This window comes from Lagenorhynchus albirostris, chromosome 2 (genome assembly GCF_949774975.1).
Source record: "Lagenorhynchus albirostris chromosome 2, mLagAlb1.1, whole genome shotgun sequence".
NCBI lineage: Eukaryota > Metazoa > Chordata > Mammalia > Artiodactyla > Delphinidae > Lagenorhynchus > Lagenorhynchus albirostris.
In genome coordinates, this window is record NC_083096.1 from 90,029,648 (window position 1) to 90,050,667 (window position 21,020).

Genomic DNA, 21,020 nt, shown 5'->3' on the forward strand with positions numbered 1-21,020 from the left:
GCATCCTTGGTCTCCTCTCCACTCCCAGAAGGAAGATCAGGGCTTAAGGCCACTCACAGAGCTTGCTGGCTCTCCCTCTGCCAGCCTCCCCTAGTTCCCAGTCCAGAGACAGTGCTCATTCACCTCAGAGCCTGCGAGGACCCGGACAGCAGGGGTCAGTGGTCAAGGAGCCTCATCCTTACAGGCCCCTTGGGCCCTTGGACAGAGCCCAACCAGCCATGCTGGGCTAGGCTGGGCTGGGGCAGGGGCTGGTGGGCAGGCCTGACGTTTGGCTGGTTTCTGTCCGTTTTCCTATTAAACAGATATGCAGATGAATGTGTTTGGGACAGCGATAATGCAGGAGGTTTTGGTAACGAGACTGGAAGTTGGAGAGAACCCTCCTTCCCCCCGTACCTTGAAAAATGCTTTCTGAGCTGGGTCTCACCCAGCAGCTACTGCTCACCCCTCCGACTCCATTTTTGCCATTCACACACCAAAGGCAACTTTTCCCATGACTCACACGTGGCAGCTTGCGCACTTCTTTTATTATTAAATATATAAGCAGCTTCCTATTTTTTAAATAGATATTTAAATGACTTCATATAAAATTCACCACTTCCAAGTATAAAAACAGTATCTCACAGTGCGTGAGCCAATGTTCCCTCTCGGCTTTCTCAGAGAAAAGAAGGGTTCCTGTTCAGGTAGCTGGGGAGCCGCCCAGAGGGGGCTCTGAGGCCCCTCCCACTCCTGTGTCACCAAGAGCCCACAAAGAGTTTCTGTGATGGATTGGACTTGCTTTCACGACCTTTAAAACACCATACGTTTAAGGGGTGGGGCGTGAGGGAGGAATGCTTTTTCTGTGGGGTTTTTTTCCTTCCACTTTTAAATATATATTTTTTCGTATCAAATATAGAGTCTGTGACTAGGAAAAGGGACCCGAAGGGGAAAGTTCTCCACTGCCCTTCCCTCAGCTGACAGCAACAGGGCAGGGGAGGCAGGGACCAGCGGACCCTCACTTTTAAGGGCAGGAAGGGAAGCTCCTAGGCCCCAGTCCAGTGGCCAAGTAGGGCAGGGTCTCTCAGTGGAGGGCCCAGGGCGGCAGGAGAGGAGGGACACAGTAGCACAAAGGGACCGAGGGTAATCAACAGCCCTGTCACCTGCTGCCCAACTCTCAGAGCCACAGCCATGGGCTGACCCAGGAAGCTGAGGCCCTCAGGCAGACTTGGAAGCAGATGCCTGGATTCTCCAAGTCCCTCTCCCACCCTGGCTTGCCTGGTCAGAGAGATGGTGCTAGCGAGGGGTGGGATGAGAGCTGGAGGGTGTCACTGCCTCCCGGGCTCCTACCAGGGACAACCACTCACCCCAGGTGCCAGCCAGCAGCAGCCTTGGGGTTGTGGTTGGGGCAGGGGCCTGGTACAGGGCAAGAGCACGGGCTGGGGGGTCAGGGGTGCAGACCCCTTCCCCCACCTCAGGGCCATGCCCTTAACTTCAAAGACCTATTTTCCATCAGAGCTCACCCTGCAGCCTCTCTCTGTGTCTGTCCCTGCCCTCCTTTTCTCCCTCCCACTAGTCACTTCCCTCTTGGGAATGTCAAAGTGCAAGATGCAGAAACCTGGGCGAACAACGCAGCCTGAAGACCAGCTCTGGCTGGTGGCCCGGGCAGTTCTCCCACCCTAATCCACCCCAGGGATTCAGAGCCGGGTCAGCAGAAGGTCGGGGCTCAGGGGCTCCCTCAGTCGACGGGCGAGGCCGGCTCGGGCACTCAGTGCAGGAAGCTGGGGAGAGAGGCTGGAGGGGTGGGAGGACGGATAGGTGTTTGCTCTCGGGGATGGATGGGGCAGGCTGTTCAGCAGGCGGGTTCAGTATTCACAGTGCAATGGCTTCCTTCATGAGGAGAGCCTCTGCGCGGCCTCCTGGAGAAGCTCTGGCAGGGCTGGGGGGACGCTGGGGCCGAGGCCAGAGCTTGGTCTTGCCCTTGGCATCACGAGCCAAGCCAGGCAGGTCCTGAGGGTAGGGCTGGCATCCCCTCTCCGCCTGGCCACCAGCAGAGGGCAGTTAGGCAAGTGGAGGGTGCAGACCCACTCTGGGCTGTCAGTGCAGACCAGCAGGCCCAGAAGCCTTCTCTTCCCATCTTTTGGGCTACACACCTTTACGGGAAATCCAGTGACACTGTCCTGCCCTGCGAATCTCATGCTTCTCTCTCTGGAGACGAGTCCCTGCTTGTCGGTGTTGGGATCTTGGCACCAGGCGGGTCCTCGGGCACAAGGGCTCTTCCATTCCTCAGCGCCCACCCTGCTCTCCCATGTCCCACGGGCCTCTGGGTCCCTGGCCCAGGTGTTGGCTTGGAGGGGGATGGGAGGAGGACACAGCCCCTGAGGGGCAGAGGGTCCTCAGCCAGGCTTCCCAGCCTTCCTCAAGCGGATGGGAGCCTCCAGGGCCCCCGATAAATAGCAGCGTGGGGGGCACCTCCAGCCCTCTCTTAGTCAGTCCAGAGTCTGAGGGTCGAGGGCTGAGGGCCCCAGCCTCGCTGCTCTGGTCCAGTCTTGCTCTCCTGAGTCCAGGGGCTCTCATGGTAGGCAGGCCACATTCCCAGGAGAATGGCTGGGGAGGGGTGGTGGTGGATGTCCCCATAACGTCTCCTCGCATGGAGAGACTATCCTGCGTGCCCAGCTGTAGGGGAGAGAAAGAAAGGCTGGTCAGCCGGGTGGGAGTGAAGGGAGGGGTCGCCGAGGACATGGGTGGGCGAGGTAGAGCATTCCTGTGGGCCGTTGGTGGTGCTGCAGACAGGACTCCCCCCATCCTTTCCCTCGCCTTCCCAGCCATCCCAGACACCACAAGGGACGGGGCAGCTTTCTCTGGCAGCAGCCCAAGCCACTGGGCAGACTGGCCTCACCTCCTACCTCCTCCTGGGGAACCAGGGACCATAGGGGGAGGTAACAGGGCCTGGTAGAGGTCTCAGCAGGGCTGGGGTAGGGGGCATTGCTCAAGTGGAGGGGTCTGACGGGGACGGAAAGGGGCACTTGCATGTCCTTAGACCCCTCCTCAGGAAAGACCATCTCACTGTCCTTGGTCTAAAAAAATCAAAAGTGAATCCTGCTAACTCTAGCAAAGAAGAGGAATTGCTCATTCCCACCTCCTCACCACTTATCACAGAGGGTCATCACACATGATATTCAGGACAGCAGGGCAGAGGTATCTGAAGGGGAAGAACTGGAGGCAGTTCTGGACAAGGAAACTCCCACCCTGCCATTTGGCGTGCTAACCCCTAAGCAAGCCAGCCTCCTGCCGGATGGACCAAGGGACTTGCCTCCCTGCATCATCCGTAAGAGTCAGGGCCCTGCTCTCTCCAAGCCCTCCCCCATCCTTGTCCTCAGAACGCTTTGTTCCCAGAGCAGAAATCCCCTGGACTCCATCCAACAGTTTGACTTTGGACCCAGTGTGGAGCTTCCCTCCCGGACTGTCCATGGGCCCTACTAGCAAAACCCGTGATGGGTAAGGAGGAAGGATAGGACCACAGCTTCTGGCTCCCAGCCCATTCCCATGTTCTGGAAGGGGAAGAAGGGAGGACCATAAATTGGACATGAGCCATGCTGGGTGCAGCCAGGCCACAGGCCCTGCTGGGGCCAGGAGGGAAGGAGAACCAAATGGGCAACCTCCAGCCCATTGCCCCTATGTCTTGGTTCCTTGGAGTGGAGGGTCTGGTGTCCACGTTTCCTTTCTGAGGGTCCCTCTCTCGGACCTCTGCCTCTGTGTTTCCCCCTGTCATTTCTCTCCCTAGAGCAGCAGTAAGTCTTGAGGCCGGTCCTGAGTCTCCCTGAGGCTCCTGCCGCCTGGCCTGGAGACCACTTTAGGGCTGGATCCAAGTGGAGGTCTGGATGTGGCCCCCGCCCTGGGTTCCTCTCTAAGTGAAATTTTAAGGGGAGGAAGAGGAACGCTTGGGAGGGCCTGAGATTAGGCAAGCAGAGGGCCAAGACCAAGGCGGGAGGCAGGGGACCAGTCAGAGGGTGGTACAGCATTGAGCTGTGAAGTCCCTAGGGACCTTGGTCCATCCTCTACTTGCCGGTCCTGACGGGATATGCGTCATTCTCGCAGCCCTGCCAGTGTCCCATCTGACCCATCTTCGTTCACCCTACCAACAAGGTGACCCCAGGATTCCAGATGTGTTACCTCTTGCTGTTTTCTAAATAGGCTCCCCTGGTTTTCGGCATTTGGCAGATCCCCTATCTCGCTAGGAGTGGCCCAGACCTGTCACTCCACACATGAGAAGGCCCTGAAGTGCTGGCTTGCCTTTGGCATGGGATGTGGCTGGAAACTTGAATGGGTTCACTCCAGCTAGTCAGCCAGCCTGCCAATGAGCGACTCAGGCAGGCAGCCAGCCAGTCAGTTAGCCAATCAGCTCACCAAGCGACTAGCCAGTTAGGCAGTTACTAGCTAGTATGTGGTCAGAGTCACCCAGCCGGCTGGTCAGCCGGTCAGAGTCAATTAGTTAGCTGGTTAACCGGTCAACAGTTAGAGACAGCCAGCCAGGGCCAATTGGCCCGTCAGCCCTGAAGCCAATCAGTCAGCATTTGCTGAGTTCTTAGCGAGGATGAAGAAGCCCTCTCTGTTTAGGACTCAGGATAGAAAAAGAAATGCAAAAAAAGTAGAAGACACAGTCCCTGCCCTCAAGGGGCTTACAGACTTCTTAGGGGCACGGAACGCACACGTATGCATCAAGTAAGATTTTAAAATGTATAAAAACAAACAATATCCAAGTAAGTGCAAATCGATATAGTATTAACCAATACAAAAGAGCAGAGGAGTACGAGCTAAAAGAGAAACCAGAGGGTGATGGAGACCGTCAGGAAGGGCTGATTCCTGCAGCCTGACTGCGGTCTGAGGGGAAGGAAGGGAGGAGGGCCGTGGGCTGCCTGGAATCGGGGAGCCCAAGGTGAGGAGTGATAAGAGTCACACGTTTATCAAAAACATGGGCGAGGACAACAGAAGGCACTCATCTATGTGCAGGAGACACAACTGGGAGGGCTATGAAGACAGAATTAGGATTTAAAACAATTTCAGTAGGCTCGGATGATAGGTCTGAGCCCACGAGGTGGTTTTAACAAGGACGAATATAAATTCCCGCACATTGGTAAAAACATTAAATTCTCCAAGTACAGGATAGAGTCCGGCTTGACAGAGGTTTATGGGAAATGGAACTAGGGGCTTTAATAGACCACAAGCTCAACATATGACAACAGAATGATGTGGTTGTTCAAAAAACAAACAAACACGAATGCAATCTTAATCTGTACGAATAGAAGAACACTGTCCAGATCAAGGAAGGTAACAGTCCCACTGTACTCTGAGCTGGTCAGACATCTGGAGCACTGTGTCCAGGGCTGGGCGCCACATTTTCAGAGGGACATTGACAAACGAGTGTGTCCAAAGGAGGGCGAACAGGATGGTGAGGGGTCTGAAAACCATATCATATAAGGAATGTTTGAGGGACTTGGCCACACTTAGCTTAGAGAATTCTTAAAGGGGACATGGATAACTGACTTTAAATACTGGAGGGCTCTCATGAGGGAGGATGGGGAGGGGGCAGGGAAGCCAGTTATGCCTCTAGTGAGGAAGGACTTCCCTACAGTGCTACTGGGAGAGGGCAGGGAGCTTGCCTGCGACTGAGAGTGTGTGACCCGAAGCTGGCTGACTCCCCATCTGGGATGCAGAGACACTAGGCCAAATGACCTCTGAGAGCCCTTCTAAGACTAAGCGTCTATGGCTCCTTGCATCTAAAAGCAGGGAAGTAGAAATGATCTTGGTTGGGAAGAAGGGTCAAATCAGGGTGCAGACAGAGAGGAAGCTGGCAGGAGGTGCGTGTTAGGAGCAGCTGCTGGAGGAGCTTGGGTGCCAAGCTGAGAATGTTGGGTTTGAAGTAGTTGGTAATACAGAGCTGCTGAAATTCCCCAAGAGGCTAAAGACCTTACATAAGAACAATTTGGTTGCTCTGCGATGGAAGGTGGCAGCAAAAGTAGAAGCCCAGGGCAGAAATAATAGCCCGACACAGAATTAACAGCGCCTGGCCTCAAATGGGGTGGAGGGAATGAAGGGGCAGTGGGAGGCCTGAGGACTCAGGGAGAAGAGGGTTGGCCAGACCTGGCGATAGATGGAAAAGGGAGTAGGGGAGAGAGAGAGAGAGAGACAAGGGAGTCAAGTGTGGGTGCCTCCGGGGAGTTGGTGGTACCACAAACAGGTTAGGGTGACTGGAAAATTTGGGTGTAACTAATTTTAAGGGGTTGCGAGAGATCCAGATCAGTCTTACCTTAGAATTCCCTCTACACTGGCAGGTCCACCTGTCTGTCCTCATCCTGGGTCAGGGGGCTGCGGGCAGAGCACAGGCTGGCATAAGACTTCAGCAGAGGCCAGGGAGTGAGGGGATCCCCTAAGTTTGCCCCCCAAGCCCGCACACACGTGCTCCAGCCCTCCCAGATTTGGAAGACCCAGAAATGCCTAACCCTAAGAAGAAACTAGAAAAGGCCCAGATAGCTAGGAAAGAAGAGACACCCTTCCTTCTCCCCACCCACCCCGGAATCCTGTTCTGAACCTCATCTCCTTAGAGCAAGTGGGAGAACGTCTCCTCCAAATCTAGATGGGAAATAAATGCCAAGACAGGCCCCCCATGCCTATCAGAGCCCCCCCCAAAAAAAAAACCTCTCACCTGCCCTCCGGTTGTTCCATGGGAGAATCCACTGTCTGAGGCTCTCGATGGCTCTGGGGACAGAAAAGCGCAGGCTCACCGAGGAGCTGAGGGAGCGTGGGGACGCCGTGGCCCCAACCTCAGGCAGGGCTGCTCAGGGACTCTACGACAGCGTTGCCAAGCCTCCCCACTCTGGATCAGCCAGAGGGCCAGGGCGCTTCCAGAGGCCTCTCCTATCCTCACACTCCAGCTCCGCAGAGAGCCAGGCAATGCCCTGCCCTGACCTCACACGCATCACTTTCCTCCTCCATCTCCCCTCCCATCTGGGTTCTCATCCTGCTTTAGTCCAAGCACAGTGTCTCCTACTCTTCTGCCCCAGTCCCTACTGGTTCATCTTGTAAGCCTGAGCCTTCCCTGTTCTTGAAGAAACCCTTCATTTCAACCTCCCATCCCCTGTGCTCAGTCAGCCTCCTGTCTCTCAGCGCCTGAAGAACCCAGTCTGAGCCCAAGTCGTCCTCCGACCTGCTCCTCCAGCCAGGCTGTGCCCTGCCCCCACGCGGAGCCCTGCTCTCCCGCATCGGGCTCTTCTTACCCGCCGCCTCCGCCTGTAGAACAGGAGGCCACCGACAGCCAGCAGGACCAGGATGATGCTGGGCACCAGCAGGCGGAAGACAAAGCCGGGGAGCTGGGGGTCGGAGGGGTCCTTGTGTTGCCTCTCATGGCCTGCGTCAGTCAAAGGAACGGAGTTAAAACGGGCTGGGGGCTTGGCCGCCCCCTCACTTGCTTGTCCTCCTTCCAGCTCTGCGGTGCTCCTCCGGTCCCTGGTGCTCCTCTTGCCTTCCAGCTCCCCAAGGGGCAGCACGTTGCCCCGGGAATGGCTTCTGGGAAGCCTTGGCTGAGAAGAGGGGGCAGAGGGACTGCTGAGGCCGTGCGGGCGCAGTGCTGGGGTCCCGGCAGAGCCTGGCTCCTGCTGGTCTCTGGGTGAGGCAGATGAATGGCCTGCATTCTCAGGTGTGTGACTCCAGGCCTCGGTGGGTCTCACGGGGCCCACCATGGGCAGTGGTGTGCTAGTTACATCCGCAGGCTGCCCGCCCTTTCCTGACCCAGAGAGTGGTGAAGATGCTGAGAGGAGACGGCTGGTCCTGGCAGTCTCTGCCTGGACGCTGCCTCTCCACAACGTGCGGGAGGCAAGCTCTGCCCCTTGGGGTATAAGACCCTCACTAGCCTCTCCGGAGGCCTCTTCCAGGTCCAAGTTAGTGCCCAGCACAGAGTCAAGAATGTCTTCCATCCCAGTGACAGGAGCTCCAACAGAGGGCTGGGGCTGAGGTGAACCTCCAGTGGGGTGGCCCTCGACGCCCAGGGTCTCTGGTGACTCAAAGCTCTGGCAGGTGCTCCTGGGTGGTCGCTGTTTGGCACTGCCCGGGTCCACTGTGCGAAGGGCCTGCTCTCCGGGCAAGAGGGAGCTGCCCTCTGTCCCCTCAGAGTCAGCCCAGGTCAAGCCAGCCATAGGGGCCATGGAGGGGGCGAGGGGCTGCTGAGGGGAGACAGAGGCCGGGTCACTGCTAGGGGTGGCTTTGGGGTACAGGCAGTTGCAATCAGGCTTGGTCACCACATCTGAAAGAACCACAGAGAGAGGGAGAGAGAAGGACGGGGAGGAGATAGAGTCACCAGCCTCCAGCACAGCTTTCCCAGAGGGATGGAGAGGGGTATGTGGGTCTGGGGGTCCCCTCATGCCCTAACTCAGCCCTGGGGCTGAGGAGAGGACAGGACTGGAGCCAATGCTCATGACACAGGCCTTAGACAGGGAAGGTACAAACTGCAGGAAGGTTCTTTGCAGGAAAGAGCAAAAAGTGGGGTTTAGACACACAGATTGGGGGTTGGGGTCAGGCAAGACCAGAGAACAGCCCTTCCTGGAGTTCCAGCTGGCCAGACGCCAAGCCAGGGGTGACAACAGCCAGCCAGGAGGTTGAGTAGTGGCCTCCAGGACTAACACAAGACACCCTCAAGCCCCAAAGACACTGTTGGTTGGAAAGCAGCAAGGTGGTTTCATGCACAGCAAGGGGCTGAACAGTCACGGCCACAGGCGGGAACAGGCTGGGGCTGGAATGTGGCCAAGGCTTGAGGCCTTGGGATTGAAGCAACGAGACTGGACTTGGCCATTGGCAGGTCGCAGGGCCTCAGCCCCGGCCTCGGGGAGCAAGGTTGAATGTAGGTGGGCACACGTGGCACAGGACGCAGAGACGAGGACAACGCAGGGTAGACATGTGTGCAGCTGGGCCAGCACTGGGAGAGTTTGAATGATGCTCAGACTTCAAATCCAGCCTTGTCCCTTGAGGGGACACTCAAGGCATCCTGGGGGCTTCTGGAGCCAGGGTATCCTGGTGATTCGCAGCAGGGCTCCCGGAGCAAGGGCCCTGAATCCCCGATGGAGCCTCTGCTCTCTCCACGGTACCCCCCATACGTTCAGCCAGCCTGCAGAGCCGGTGGGAAAGCCTCCATGCCTACAGGGCTCTCTGAGAGGGCCCCCTTCTCCACTCCCTGATCTCACAGCCACCAGCATGATCCTTCTTGATGCCTCAACATGCAAACACATGTAGGTGTGCATGCACACACATGTCAGGAAAGGCACGTGCCTAGGACCCCCCAGAGGTACATGAAGCCACATATGTACACAAAACAAGCACGTCTACACACACAGGAGCACAAGTAGCAATCAGGCTGCCTCCCAGGGGTCCCTCCAGCCCCATGCGTCACCTCCCAGTGCAGCTCTGTTCCACATGCCCTTCCCCATCCCCACACTGGCTGGCCCCTTCTGTGCTCACCTTGGCTGGAGCATTTAGCAAAGCTATTGTTGCAGTTCTTGCTGAAAATGTTCCAGTTCTTTTTAAGGAGATTCTTTGTTTCATTAAAGACATTCTTGATCTTCTCCAGCAACTGGAGAGGCGTCTCATAGAAAGTTCGGACACAGGCCTAGAAGGAGAGCAGAGACCCCCTCGATGAGGATGAGCATTGGTCCCACGTCTCTAGCTTGTTTGTCAAACTCCCTTGGCCTTTCTTTCATCTGTCTTCTTTTTCTCTTGTTTTCTCCCTCCCCTCTACCCTGGTTTGCAGGACCCCTATGTCCTGAGTTGGTGAAATTTATCATTTATTCATGGCTCCATTTAACACATATTAATGTGCCAGGCATCTGGTAACTACCCGGAAATCACGCAGTGAACAACAGGGAGGTGGTCCCTGGCCGATTTGGACATTGAGTCCAACAGGGCATCGTTATTAAACATATTGTTACAAGTGTGGTGAGTCATAAGAAGAATGATCTGGGCTTCCCTGGTGGCGCAGTGGTTGAGAGTCCGCCTGCCAATGCAGGGGATGCGGGTTCATGCCCCGGTCCAGGAGGATCCCACATGCCGCGGAGCGGCTGGGCCCGTGAGCCATGGCCACTGAGCCTGCGCGTCCGGAGCCTGTGCTCCGCAATGGGAGAGGCCACAACGGTGAGAGGCCCATGTACCGCAAAAAAAAAAAAAAAAAGAAGAAGAATGATCTGAGAGTGTATAACAAGGGGAACTAAATGAGGGCCTGGGGGAGTCCCCAAGGAACTGACCAGACGATGAGCAAGACTTAACCAGGAAAGGAGGCGGGGTTGGAGAGAGCTGTCCAGGTGGTGAGAATAGACTGTGCAAAGGTCCTGACGCAGGAAAGAGCCTGAAATGTTAGAAGATGGAAAAGAAAGCTACAGTGGCTATAGCACAGCCATCTAGGAGGAAAGTGACAAGAGATGCAGCTGAGAGAGGTCAGCAAGGACCAGGTCCTGCAGGGCCTTGTAGGCCATGCCAAGAACCATTAACCTGGGCTTCCCTGGTGGCGCAGTGGTTGAGAATCCACCTGCCAGTGCAGGGGACACGGGTTCGATCCCTGGTCCGGGAAGATCCCACATGCCGCAGAGCAACTAAGCCCATGCGCCACAGCTACTGAGCCTGCGCTCTAGAGCCTGCGAGCCACAACTACTGAGCCTGCGTGCCTAGAGCCCGTGCTCCACAAGAAGAGAAGCCACCAGAATGAGAAGCCCGCGCACCGCAATGAAGAGTAGCCCCCACTCGCCGCTACCAGAGAAAAGCCCGCGTGCAGCAACAGAGACCTGATGCAGCCAGAAACAATAAATAAATAAAATAAAATAATAAATTTATTTTTTAAAAAAAGAACCATTAACCTTATCCGCAGAGCAAAGAGAACTGAGGGGATGTTGGGGAGGTGAGTGGAGCATAAGATTCCAGTCTTTTAGAGAGATCATCCTGTGTGGTGAGGAGAATGGCCTGGAGGAGGCCATGGGGCTGTGGGTCCTTCTCTGGCACTGGTGTATCTTGGAAGGAGAGCCAAGGCTGCCCCAGCTATGCCTGTTGAGCTGCTCTTTTCTCTTCTGCTCGTGGGACCCAAGCTCCCCACACCCCCTGGAGCTCTGAGAAACTTCACACACTCCTGGTTTTCCTCTCACCCCTTGAGCTGCTCCATCTCAGTCTCCTTACCAGGCTGCCCCCCTCCACCTGACTTCCATAGGCTGGCACTCCTCAGGGCTCAGTCCTGGGCCCACCCCTACTCTCACCCCAGACACTGTGCCCAGGGCTTCATCACATCTATGGCCCACCTGCCGATGACTCCCAAGTCCTTCCTTAAACTGACCTGCCTGGGGAAGAACTACGGGCTTTACTAGGTGCTGAAGTCCTTGAAGGCATCACTGGCTGCCCAGGGACTGTGCACAGTGGGCCCTTAGTAGATGTTTACCAGATAAAGGAGAGAATGAATGCGGGAATGGGAACACCTGGACTTGACTGCATCACTCACCAGCTCCGTAACGCTGGCCAAACGAACTTTCCAGCTTGGGCTCATCTCTTCATTTGTAAAGTCAAAACAACAGTCCCTGCCTGCCTCCCGCCCAGGGCAATTGTAAGGAACAGGAAAGTGGCTTCTTCTCACCTTTCTTATAAAATCTCTGTGTCCTTCATACCTCACCTCATACTTCATAGAGAAAACAAGGCCAGAAGGTCCCGATGTCTACCTGTCTCAACAGAGTCTGTGTCTTCTTGCCTCCCGAGCTCTGAATCCCTCCCCTGCCGGCTCCTCAGGAGACCAGCTCCTCCAGCTTCACTGGCTCCCCGCTCCTGGAGTCTGGCCCCCTGCCCCCAGCATCCCATACAGTGTGCAGGGTGGGCGGCTTGCTAAAATGCAGATTCCGAGGCCCACCCACAGACCCAGTGAATCAGACTTTCTAGGGGTGCACACTGGAATCTGCATTAAAAATTTTTTTTATTAAAAAATGTTTTTTGAGTTTTTATTTAAAAGGAAGGTGTTTTCTTTGGAACCTGCATTTTTTTAAATGAAGACTTCCTTTTTATTTATTTTTATTTTTTGGCCACGCAGCATGTGGGATCTTAGTTCCCCAACCAGGGATCAAACCCGCACCCCCTGAAGTGGAAGCGTGGAGTCTTAACCACTGGACCACCAGGGAAGTTCTGGGAATCTGCATTTTAAACAAGCTCCCAGGTGATTCTTACGAACCTCAACATTGGAAAACCACAGATCTAATACCTCTCTTATTTAAAAGTCTTCCCTCCCTCCATCCCACACTCACTCCAGCTACCTCTCTTTTTCTGCCGTTCTTTGGAGCCAGGTTCTTCCACAGTGTTGCCTCTACGTCCTCACTTTCTGTTCACTGATCGGGCACCTGCCTCCAACAGTGACCTCCACGTTGCCAAATCCACTGGACACTTTTCAGCCCTTCTCTTGCTTGGCTTCTCAAACCCCGTGTGATAAAGTTGACTACTCTTCCCATCTGGAAATGCTCTTTTTCATGTGCTCAGGGATCCCACACTCTCCTGGGTTCCCTCCCACCCCTTAGACCGCTCCTCAGCCTCCTTGCCAGGCCCCCTCCAGTGCCTGACTTCTAAATAAATGCTGGGTTTCCTGGGCCTGTTTCTCTTCTCACAGTGGGCAGTGTCATACAGTCCCCTGGCTTCACCGATGACCTACAGACCAACACCACTTACGTCTGTCTAGCACCAGCCAAACTCAAGACCCATACGTCCAGCGGCCTGCTCGACATCTCCACTCGGCCATTTCACGAACATCTCAAGTGTAATGTACCCCAACCTGAACTCCTGCCCTTCCCCCAAACATGCTCTGCCCCATTTCAGCATCACGGGAACTCCACGTGCTGGAGACAAAACCATCATGACCCTTCCCTTCCCTCGACAACTCACGGCCGCTGCATTACCAAGTGCTCGGGTTCTTTCTCTAAACTCAGGAATGCGTCCCCTTGTGTCACCTTCACTGCACAACCCTAGTCCGAGCCGCCTGGACTTGCACCTCCTGCTGGCCGCCCAGCCTCCATCCCTGCTCCCTACATACCATGGCCCACACAGCAGCCAGAATGGTCTCCCAGCGCAAGTTAGACTGGATCCCTCGCTCTTTAGACAAAATCCCCCATCTTTAAGACCCCAGATGATCTGGCTCCCACCTCCCTGGCTCTCTCCCCTTCACTCCCCTGCCTTGGCCGTGCTGACCACACCTGGGGGCCGAATGTGCACTTTCCTGCTCACCTAGGGCTTTGTGCCCAGCGTTCTCTGTTCTGGAATGCTCTGACCAGCCTTATTTCTTCCTGTTACTCATCTTTGGACCTCAAGTGAATATTTTCTTACTCAGAAGCCTTCCCTCTCTCTCCTTTCCCACTGCCTTTTAAATCCAAGTCCTGTTTCTCTCTCCCGCAGCCCCACGTACTTCTCCTTCCTGGCTCACTCCCTCACCTGCCTGCTTCAGGTCTTCCCTCTCTGGTTTTCTTTCTGCAATGCAGTTATTGACACTTTACTTACGTATTTCGTTAACTGTCTCACCACCCCTACATGTAACCTCCATGAATGTGGGGAATTTTGTTTGATCACAGCTGTATCCCAGAGTCTAGAACAATACCTGGTATGCAATAAGCACTCATTAACTATTTGTTGAATGAATGAATAGTCCTCACGGGCTAAAATTCTATTTACTTGTGTCATTGTTTGTTTAATGGCTGCCAACCTCACTTAACTATAAGCTCTAAGAGGGTGGGAACCATGTAGTTCTTGCTCTTGAGACATCGTCAAGGCTTAGCACTGTGCCTCCTGCACGGTGAGTCCTCGGCAAAGGTTTATGGGATGAATACGTGAGTGAGAGAGCAAGTGAGCAATGACATGGGTGAGGCCAGCGAGTGCCTCTGTGCCTACGGGTAGGGATGGTACCACCGCAGCTGCCCTCTGCCCTCCCCGACTCAGTGCTCCTGGCTCCAGGGCCCTCCTACCTTGTCCTGCCCTTCATAGTCCCTGGTGAAGCAGCTCCTCAGCCGCAGAGAGAGTTCCTGGAGCTGGACAATGACAGCGGCATTGGGGGTGTTGTCTCTGAAGCGCATGGTGTCCTCCATTATGTCTTGCACCAGGAGAAAGGCCTTCTTAAGGTAGCACACGGGGTCGTTCTGAAAAGTAGAACCTGGAGTTGACGACCCGGCTGATGCCACTTGGGAGCCCAAGCTCCGTGCTGGATGCCCTCATCCCAGGCAGATGGAGGGCTGCAGCCTGCCCTACCCTTACTCCTGAGGAGAGGGGCCACCCACTCCAGTAAGAAGGAGAACGCTGCCCTCAGCTGGCTTTCATTCTCCCTTGTTGCGATCTGGTGCTGCTGGGGATTGTGGTAGAGGGAAGGAAATGTGGATTCTGACCAGAGAGATCCTCAGATTTCTGAAAGATGAGGCTTTAGTCAGGATGAAGGTGTACAGGTAGGGTGGGTTCTGGGAACTTCTGTTTCTCTGTCTCTGAGCCTCTTTTGGCTTGCCTTCACACAAAGCCCTTTACCATATAGCTCCTTCTAATCCTCCAGGCCACGGGGATACTGGAGACTACCTCGGGGTCCAAAGAATGACCTCAGTGTTTTGTCTCCCTAAAGAGATGGTGGGTGCCTCAATGAAGACTCGGCTTTTAGCTCTGTAGTCCTAGCAACCGGTGCAATAGGTTCCTAGTAGTAAATGCTTGGTAAGGTGTGAGTGAGTGAGTGAGTGGAACACCGAGGTTACTCCTTGGACCATGAGGTGGTCTCCAGTTCTAATAGAAATGTGTATGGGTCAGGTGTGCAGAAGCTCAGAGATGGGAGCAAATTCTGGGCATGATGGTGATTTTCTAGGAGGCACAAAGAAGAACAGACGTGGAATAAAGGCTGGGGTGGGAGCAGCTGGAAAGGCATTACGGGCATCAGAAAGAGCTGTGCGAAGGCTTGGAGGCAGGAAGAAACAGGGAATGGGAGTAGTGGGTTGGGCCGTGTGATAGAGACTGGAGCTTGTAAACCCCAGGCTAAACAACCTAGGCTTTCTCCTGGAGTGAGGGGTCTCCAGGTTTGGGGGAGGTGGTGAGGATAACAGGCTGTGGTTCAGAGAGCTCGCCCACTAGTGGTGGGGTGAGGGGTGCACTGGATGCAGGAAGGCCATTTAGGAGGCTTTTGAAATCGTCCAAGCAACTGATGGGGTGAGGGCCCAGAAGCCGGAGATGCTGGGAGGTAGAACCAGCAGCACACAGTTGGGTGTGGGATAGGAGGAATAGGGAAAGGGCTGGACTGATTCCCTCGTTGCTGGTCTGTCTGCTGGATGGAGGTGACATCCTTAAACAAAACATTTGACCCAGAAGAAGTACGGGTTTGCCTTAGGCCTTAGAGCCAGCCTGCCCGCGTTCAGGTCACTTACTACCTATGTTCTCTCCCTTAACCTCTCATGAACAAGAAGAGCGAACCATATAGTCAGGATCAAAAGTGCCTGGCACATAGTAAGACCTTGACATGTGCCAGGCCGGCAGAAGGAGCAGCAGGGGACTCGAGGCCTGGGCCATGCCCAGCTCAGCCCTGGACCCTGGCACCCCAGACCTGAGTACCAGGGATCCTTACACCATACCCTGCCCAGCTCTAGGACTTCTCCTACCTTCATGCTCCCACACACACCCACCCTGGGAAGCTCATACATGCTGGCACATGGGCCTTGTAAACAGCCATAACTCACCAACTGCTCCTGGTCTACAAACTCGAAGGCAATTTGGCACGAGGTCTCCATCTGACTGTCAATCTGTAAGAGAGAGCAGGCCAGTGGTGGCAGGGTGTCTGCACTCGACTGAGCTTGCCTAAGGACGGGGACTCGAGTTTCCGGATGGATCAGGGTTTGATCCTCATCCGTCTCCCCCCAGCCACACCTGGAAAGACAGAGCCAAGGCTAGGGGAAGACCTGTGCCCTCCACGTGCCCAGGGGAGGTCTATAGAAGAACAAGAAGTCTCTGTCTTGTACCTCCCACTCTGACATCTCACAGATGCCAGCTTGTTATAAGGAAGAACTATCTAATGTAGGACATAATCTCCCGTGGGAGGTAGTGAGCTCCCTGTCCTGGAAGGAATTCAAGCAGAGGCTAGACAAGCTCTGGGGATTCAGGATCTGTAGGGACTGAGGCTAGATGCCCTTAAAGCCCTTACTGGCCCTCAGAGCAGTGGTTCTGTGATTCTAAGCCTCAGAGAATGTGGTGGCTCTTGGTCTACCTTGGATTGCTGCAGCAGCTACATACAGGAGGAAGAGTGTAGGGGGTAATAGAGGCAGGAGGCCCGGCCTATGGGCTCCAAGCTCAGGGCCCTGGAGCTGGCCTTAGCCTGTGGTGCTCCCCACTGCCTGGCTGGCTAGAGGGATGGTAAATTCTCTTCGGAGCAGGACAGCAGCCATGACAGCAACCTGACTCTGCCGGGCTGAGCCACGTTTGAAATTGTTGACGACTCTGCTGGCACGATTAGAGTGAGGCACGGGCTCCTTCATGGCCTGGGTGATCAGGCCATCCCAGCCGCAGGGCTCAGGCAAGAGCCAGGGAAGTGACGGGGGAGGGCTGGGAGTTAGGCGGGAGCCTCCCTTCCAAATCTGGCTGAGGCCCTGGTGCCAGGCTGGCGGCACATCTGGGAGTCCAGGAGCTAGAGGCAACATCTGGACACAGCAGGCAGACTGGGCTGGCTCCTCAGAGGAAGCATCCCACAGAGGGAGAGCTGGCTTTACAAACTTTTTCAGAGTCCACGTTTGACATTCCAGGCAATCGTTAACCTAGGCAACCAGCTAGAAGTCCACCCTGTCCACCGCCTGCAGGGGAGTGGGAGAGGGCTTCAGGATTGAGGGGGGGCTCAGAGGCATTGACCTGTAGAAGGTCAGTGAGAAGAACATCCGTGGAGCTAGTGGGAGCCACGAGCCACATCCTGCATGGCCGTATTTCTCTGCCTACAACCACTCTCTTTGGCCCTGCTCCCTGACTCCTGCCTCCGTTTCCCCAGTGGGGAGAAGGCAAGGTAGGCAGGACCACACACTCACCAGCTTCTGCAGGACCTGCAGGTGTCCGTTCCCAATCATGTGGCTACAGTTCTCCGACACCTCCTCGGTAGTACTCCTGTTCACGAGGAGACAGGCCAGCAGCAGCAGGCGGCCCAGCCATGTCTGTGACAGAGAGGGCATAATTTCTCCCCAGCTCTCACACTCCCCAGGAACCCCCACGCCCTGTTGAGGGTGGAAAAGCAAGGACCTCAGACCCCCAATGCTACAGACCTGCCCCTCATTCCAGAACGCAGCATTCCCCAAACCCACCTTACTCAGGATTTCCTAGCAGCCACGCACAACCTTGCTCTCCCTCGCTAACAATACAAATGTCGTCTCCTCCAAGAAGCCCTCCCAGATTAACCCGGGCCGAGCCTTACTACACACTGAACTTCTAATGAGGACATGGGAGGTATGCCTACCAGTCTAAATGTCAATTACACAGGAAACTCCTTGAATGCAGGACTTGCATCTACCCATTATTCTGTCTCTGCAATATCACACACTGAGCCAGGCATCTTGTGAGCTGCCCACTCCTCTCAAGTTCATGTTCTTGCACTGGCTGGCTTCCAGACTTGGAGCCAGAGGTATTTGCCTGGGCCCAGCCCTTCCTCCTACCTGATTCCACACAGGTCTGGCTCTGCTACTGGAAAAACCAGGGGCCCCAATTCAGTTTCACTGGGAACCTATCCCGCACCACAGACCTTTGGAGCCTGGGTATGTGTGTCAAAAAGAGCCCAACCGATTAATCAGAGGCAGCAGTGCCAGCTCTAGACCATCCCTGGCTGGCACCTGCCTATCGGAGCCCCATCAGGCTCTGCATCCAGCCAGTCAGCTCTTAGCATTGCAAGAATGTTTTCTGAGATCTCTCCCCACTTTCAGCACCCACCTGGCCCGGTAGCTGCTTACCCCCAGAGTGATGGGACAGGCTCCTGACACCCTGTTGTTCCCCTTCCCTCCTTCTTGCCAAGGTCCCCTTAGCCCTCTCCCTGGCTCTAGGTCTCCCCTTCTCCAGCCAGAGGCAGAGAAAGACCCTTGGGTTTTCTTTCCGAAGCTGGATATTGCCTCCCGGCAGATTCAAGGAAATGCTGTCAGGATGGGGTGCCGGCTGGCACCTTCCTGGGTTCTGGGCTCTGGGCTCTGCCTCAGTAATTCAGATGACGAGACAAATACTGCAAACAAGTAGCACATTGGAGGCAATGAAACAGTCCACAACAACATGCTGATTTACATATAATTAAAAGCCCAAATGTTTGTCAGCTCTTACTAGGGAGGAGAGGCCCTGGCTGGGCTCCAGGGAGGTTGCAGGGAGGAGGGGCCACAGTGAGGCCTTGAAAGGTGGGGAGAAGTTGATGGCAGAGAGAGGGAAGGAGAGGCCTGGAGGAAAGAGGCACAAGATGGCCCAGTGCCATTCAGCACAGGGATCTGGTGAGGGTCCTGGTCTGACCTGGGGGAGGGAGACTGTGGAGGAGGGAGAGCAGTCATGGAGGAAACACTGGGCTCTTTTGCATGGTTGAGGAGGTAGCTCTGGGTGGGAATAGATGCCCAGGCCCTCAGGAACCTGCAGTTCAGGACCCATGGGAGGAAACTGGGCCGTGCAGAAGGTATGTCTCTGCCCCAGGCTGGCTGCCCCTGAGGCTCTGAGCCCCAGCTGTCAGTGGTATGGAGGAAAGGGCCTATGGGGAAGGGGATGCTCAGGAAGACGGCCTTGCCGCACGCATTTCAAGATACTGATGTTTGAGGACAGCAAGGAGACAGCAATGCTTAACCCCAAGGACTGCCTGGCTTTTGGAGTTATTTCAGGCACCATGTGGGAGGCTGACTTCGAAGGTAGCCAAAGGGGCCACCCTGCACCTGGGGCCCTGATTTGGCCTCAGAGGAGGATCTGGACAGGCACCAAAGGGTTAACACTCTAGCTTGCATCCGGCTGGGCCGGCTCTTCTCCCCGCTTCTTTCTTCCTCCCACCCACCAGCCTTGGCCTCTGGGGTAACCACAGGAATCTCTTCAGTCTCAGAGAGATGCTGGGACATCTCAGCCCAGCTATCCATCCTCACCTGCCTCCTATCTTGTTCTATCTTCCCCATCAACAAGGTCCCTGGAGAGATCTTAGCATTAGTGGACCCTTGGGCTGCCCCTGTCTAAAACCAGCCTCTTTCTTTCCACCTTTCCTTTCCTCCTCTTTCCTCGTGGTCTCACTTCCAACCCCTGTTTGTCTTGTTGCCTATCACCTCACCCTTCCTGATTTCCCCTCCTAACCCCATCTCTTCTCTCTCAGTTGGGCTCCTCCTCCCCCGTGGAAGGGCTCTTCCCTCTTACCCTACCTGCAACCCCCTCCCTTAACCTCCAAATATTTTTCTGCTTCTCTCCCCCCTGGGTTTCTCCTCTAGGATTCCTCAGAAGCAAACCCATTGGAAGACCACTTACTGTCCATTAACGGTGCCACCCTGCGCCATCTAGGAGCTGCCCCACAGTTGGGGCAGGACAGTCCCCATGCAGTCCTGAGCAGCCCGCTGTCCCTGTCCACAGTTCTGCAACCCCAAACCTTCCTTCCACCTCCTCTACCACCACTAACCCCAGGATCTCCCCAACGGACTGCACCAGGTTTGGCAGGAAGATTCAGAGCTGGCCCCATGCAACTCTGGGACGCTGCCTCCCACAAAACATACTTGATCCAGCCACCCAAGTGCCCAACAGCTTCTGTCTGTGAACCGGAACAAGTAGTGGCTTGCCCTGCACCTTCCTTTTGCCTTGGCATTCTATAAGCTGGATGGCCCCTGAACTTTCCCCATCCAGAAGCGCCCACTCCCCAGCAGGACCTAGAAGCATGTGTATGGCCCATGAGGAATGCCCGCTGGCAAGGCACCACCCTCAGCGCACAGCCACTCCGCCTGTCCCTTGGCGGTGGCTGATCAGAAGGGAGAGAGTCAGGGACGCAGCCTCTGCCCCGTGGCTGCGAGCCCCTTTCTCTTGCCAGCGGGTGGCTCAGTGTGCCTCTCCATGCAATGGGGGTGAGCAGCCTTCCCTTTCCCGAGGGAGTGCCGCAGCCCCAAGAGTAGCTGCAGGGCCGTCTCGGGTCCCAGCCAGAGCGCGAGGGGCCTCGCGCAGTCCGTGCGCAAAGATGGGATGGAAACCGGAGCCCGCTGCCGGGGCGGAAGAGCCTCGGCAGTCGGCGCGCCCGGGCAGCGGGCTCCCAGGGGCCGCGCCGCCGAGCTCCCACCCCAGCCCGGCCAGGGCCCCGCGCCACGGCCGTCGCTTACCGTGGGAGGGCAGCGCCCGGCGGCGCCCCGCGCGGTCATACGGGCAGCTGGGTCCCGGCCGGGCGCGTCGGCCGCCCTCGCTCTCTCGTTCGCTCGCTCGCTGGCCGCTGCAGAGTCCACGCCCCGGCCGAGGGCCGCGCTGCTGTCCCAGTAGTGAGGAGGGACTCGCGGCGGCGCAGAGAGCCGCCTGGAAAACTTTCACTTTCCCCGAGCCGGGCTCCACTGGCCAGCTCCTCGGCACAGCCTTTTAAGCGGACTTGTGAGGCATGTGGTTTATGGGAAATCACCTTGGACAGGCGCCAGATGCACACACACGCGCACACACACACACGCGCGCGCGCGCGCGCGCGCGCACTGACACAGACACACAAACTCCAGAGGCCCACTGAACCGCCTCCCCGCCCCCACCCCGAGGGCTGGTCTTCTCCGCTCGTCTTCCAGTCGCCTTGTTTGCTGTGCTCAACGCCAAAGCCTTCGAGAAAGTAACGCGGGCCTCACCGCTTCCCTCCCTCCAGCGCGCCGGCTTTGGACAGAGCCTCGCCTTTCCTTCCGCGCTCTCCAGGCGGATCCGGTGTTCTCTCTCTCTTTCTAATATTCCTTTCAAGGGACTTTCCCTCTAGGCCTGAAAATTCCCAAATCCGAGCAGGAAATGGCCTGAGAGCAGGGGCAAACACTGGAGACTGGGGCCTCCCCCGCTGCGCTTCCTGCAGCACCTTGTGGAAC

The 21,020-nt window shown here is 56.0% G+C and overlaps 1 protein-coding gene across 5 annotated transcripts; it reads right to left on the bottom strand.

The window, feature by feature from the left end:
• Positions 1 to 495: 495 nt before the first annotated feature.
• CSF1 (colony stimulating factor 1) lies at positions 496 to 20,758 on the bottom strand. Of its 5 annotated transcripts, none has more exons than XM_060139413.1 (9): positions 20,298 to 20,758; positions 17,040 to 17,162; positions 15,711 to 15,773; positions 13,977 to 14,147; positions 9,478 to 9,625; positions 7,248 to 7,378; positions 6,677 to 6,729; positions 6,281 to 6,339; positions 496 to 2,649 (listed from the first exon to the last, which is right to left on the bottom strand). In XM_060139413.1, the coding sequence occupies exons 1-8, from the start codon at positions 20,334 to 20,336 to the stop codon at positions 6,294 to 6,296; spliced, it is 774 nt and encodes a 257-aa protein (XP_059995396.1). In that variant the 5' UTR covers positions 20,337 to 20,758; the 3' UTR covers positions 496 to 2,649; positions 6,281 to 6,293. The 5 variants fall into 5 exon arrangements, with proteins under 5 accessions (XP_059995396.1, XP_059995395.1, XP_059995391.1 ...); XM_060139412.1 differs by having other exon boundaries at positions 17,040 to 17,222; XM_060139408.1 differs by having other exon boundaries at positions 7,248 to 8,269; positions 17,040 to 17,222; positions 20,298 to 20,757.
• Positions 20,759 to 21,020: the final 262 nt, after the last annotated feature.

Excerpts from the sequence above, each read along its gene's own strand:
- CSF1 (XM_060139408.1), bottom strand. The coding sequence starts at position 20,336 with ATGACCGCGCGGGGCGCCGCCGGGCGCTGCCCTCCCACG. Across the intron at positions 15,774-17,039 it reads TGCAGGTCCTGCAGAAGCTG|ATTGACAGTCAGATGGAGAC; the intron begins GTGAGTGTGTGG and ends TCTCTCTTACAG. Across the intron at positions 14,148-15,710 it reads TTGTAGACCAGGAGCAGTTG|AACGACCCCGTGTGCTACCT; the intron begins GTGAGTTATGGC and ends TCTACTTTTCAG.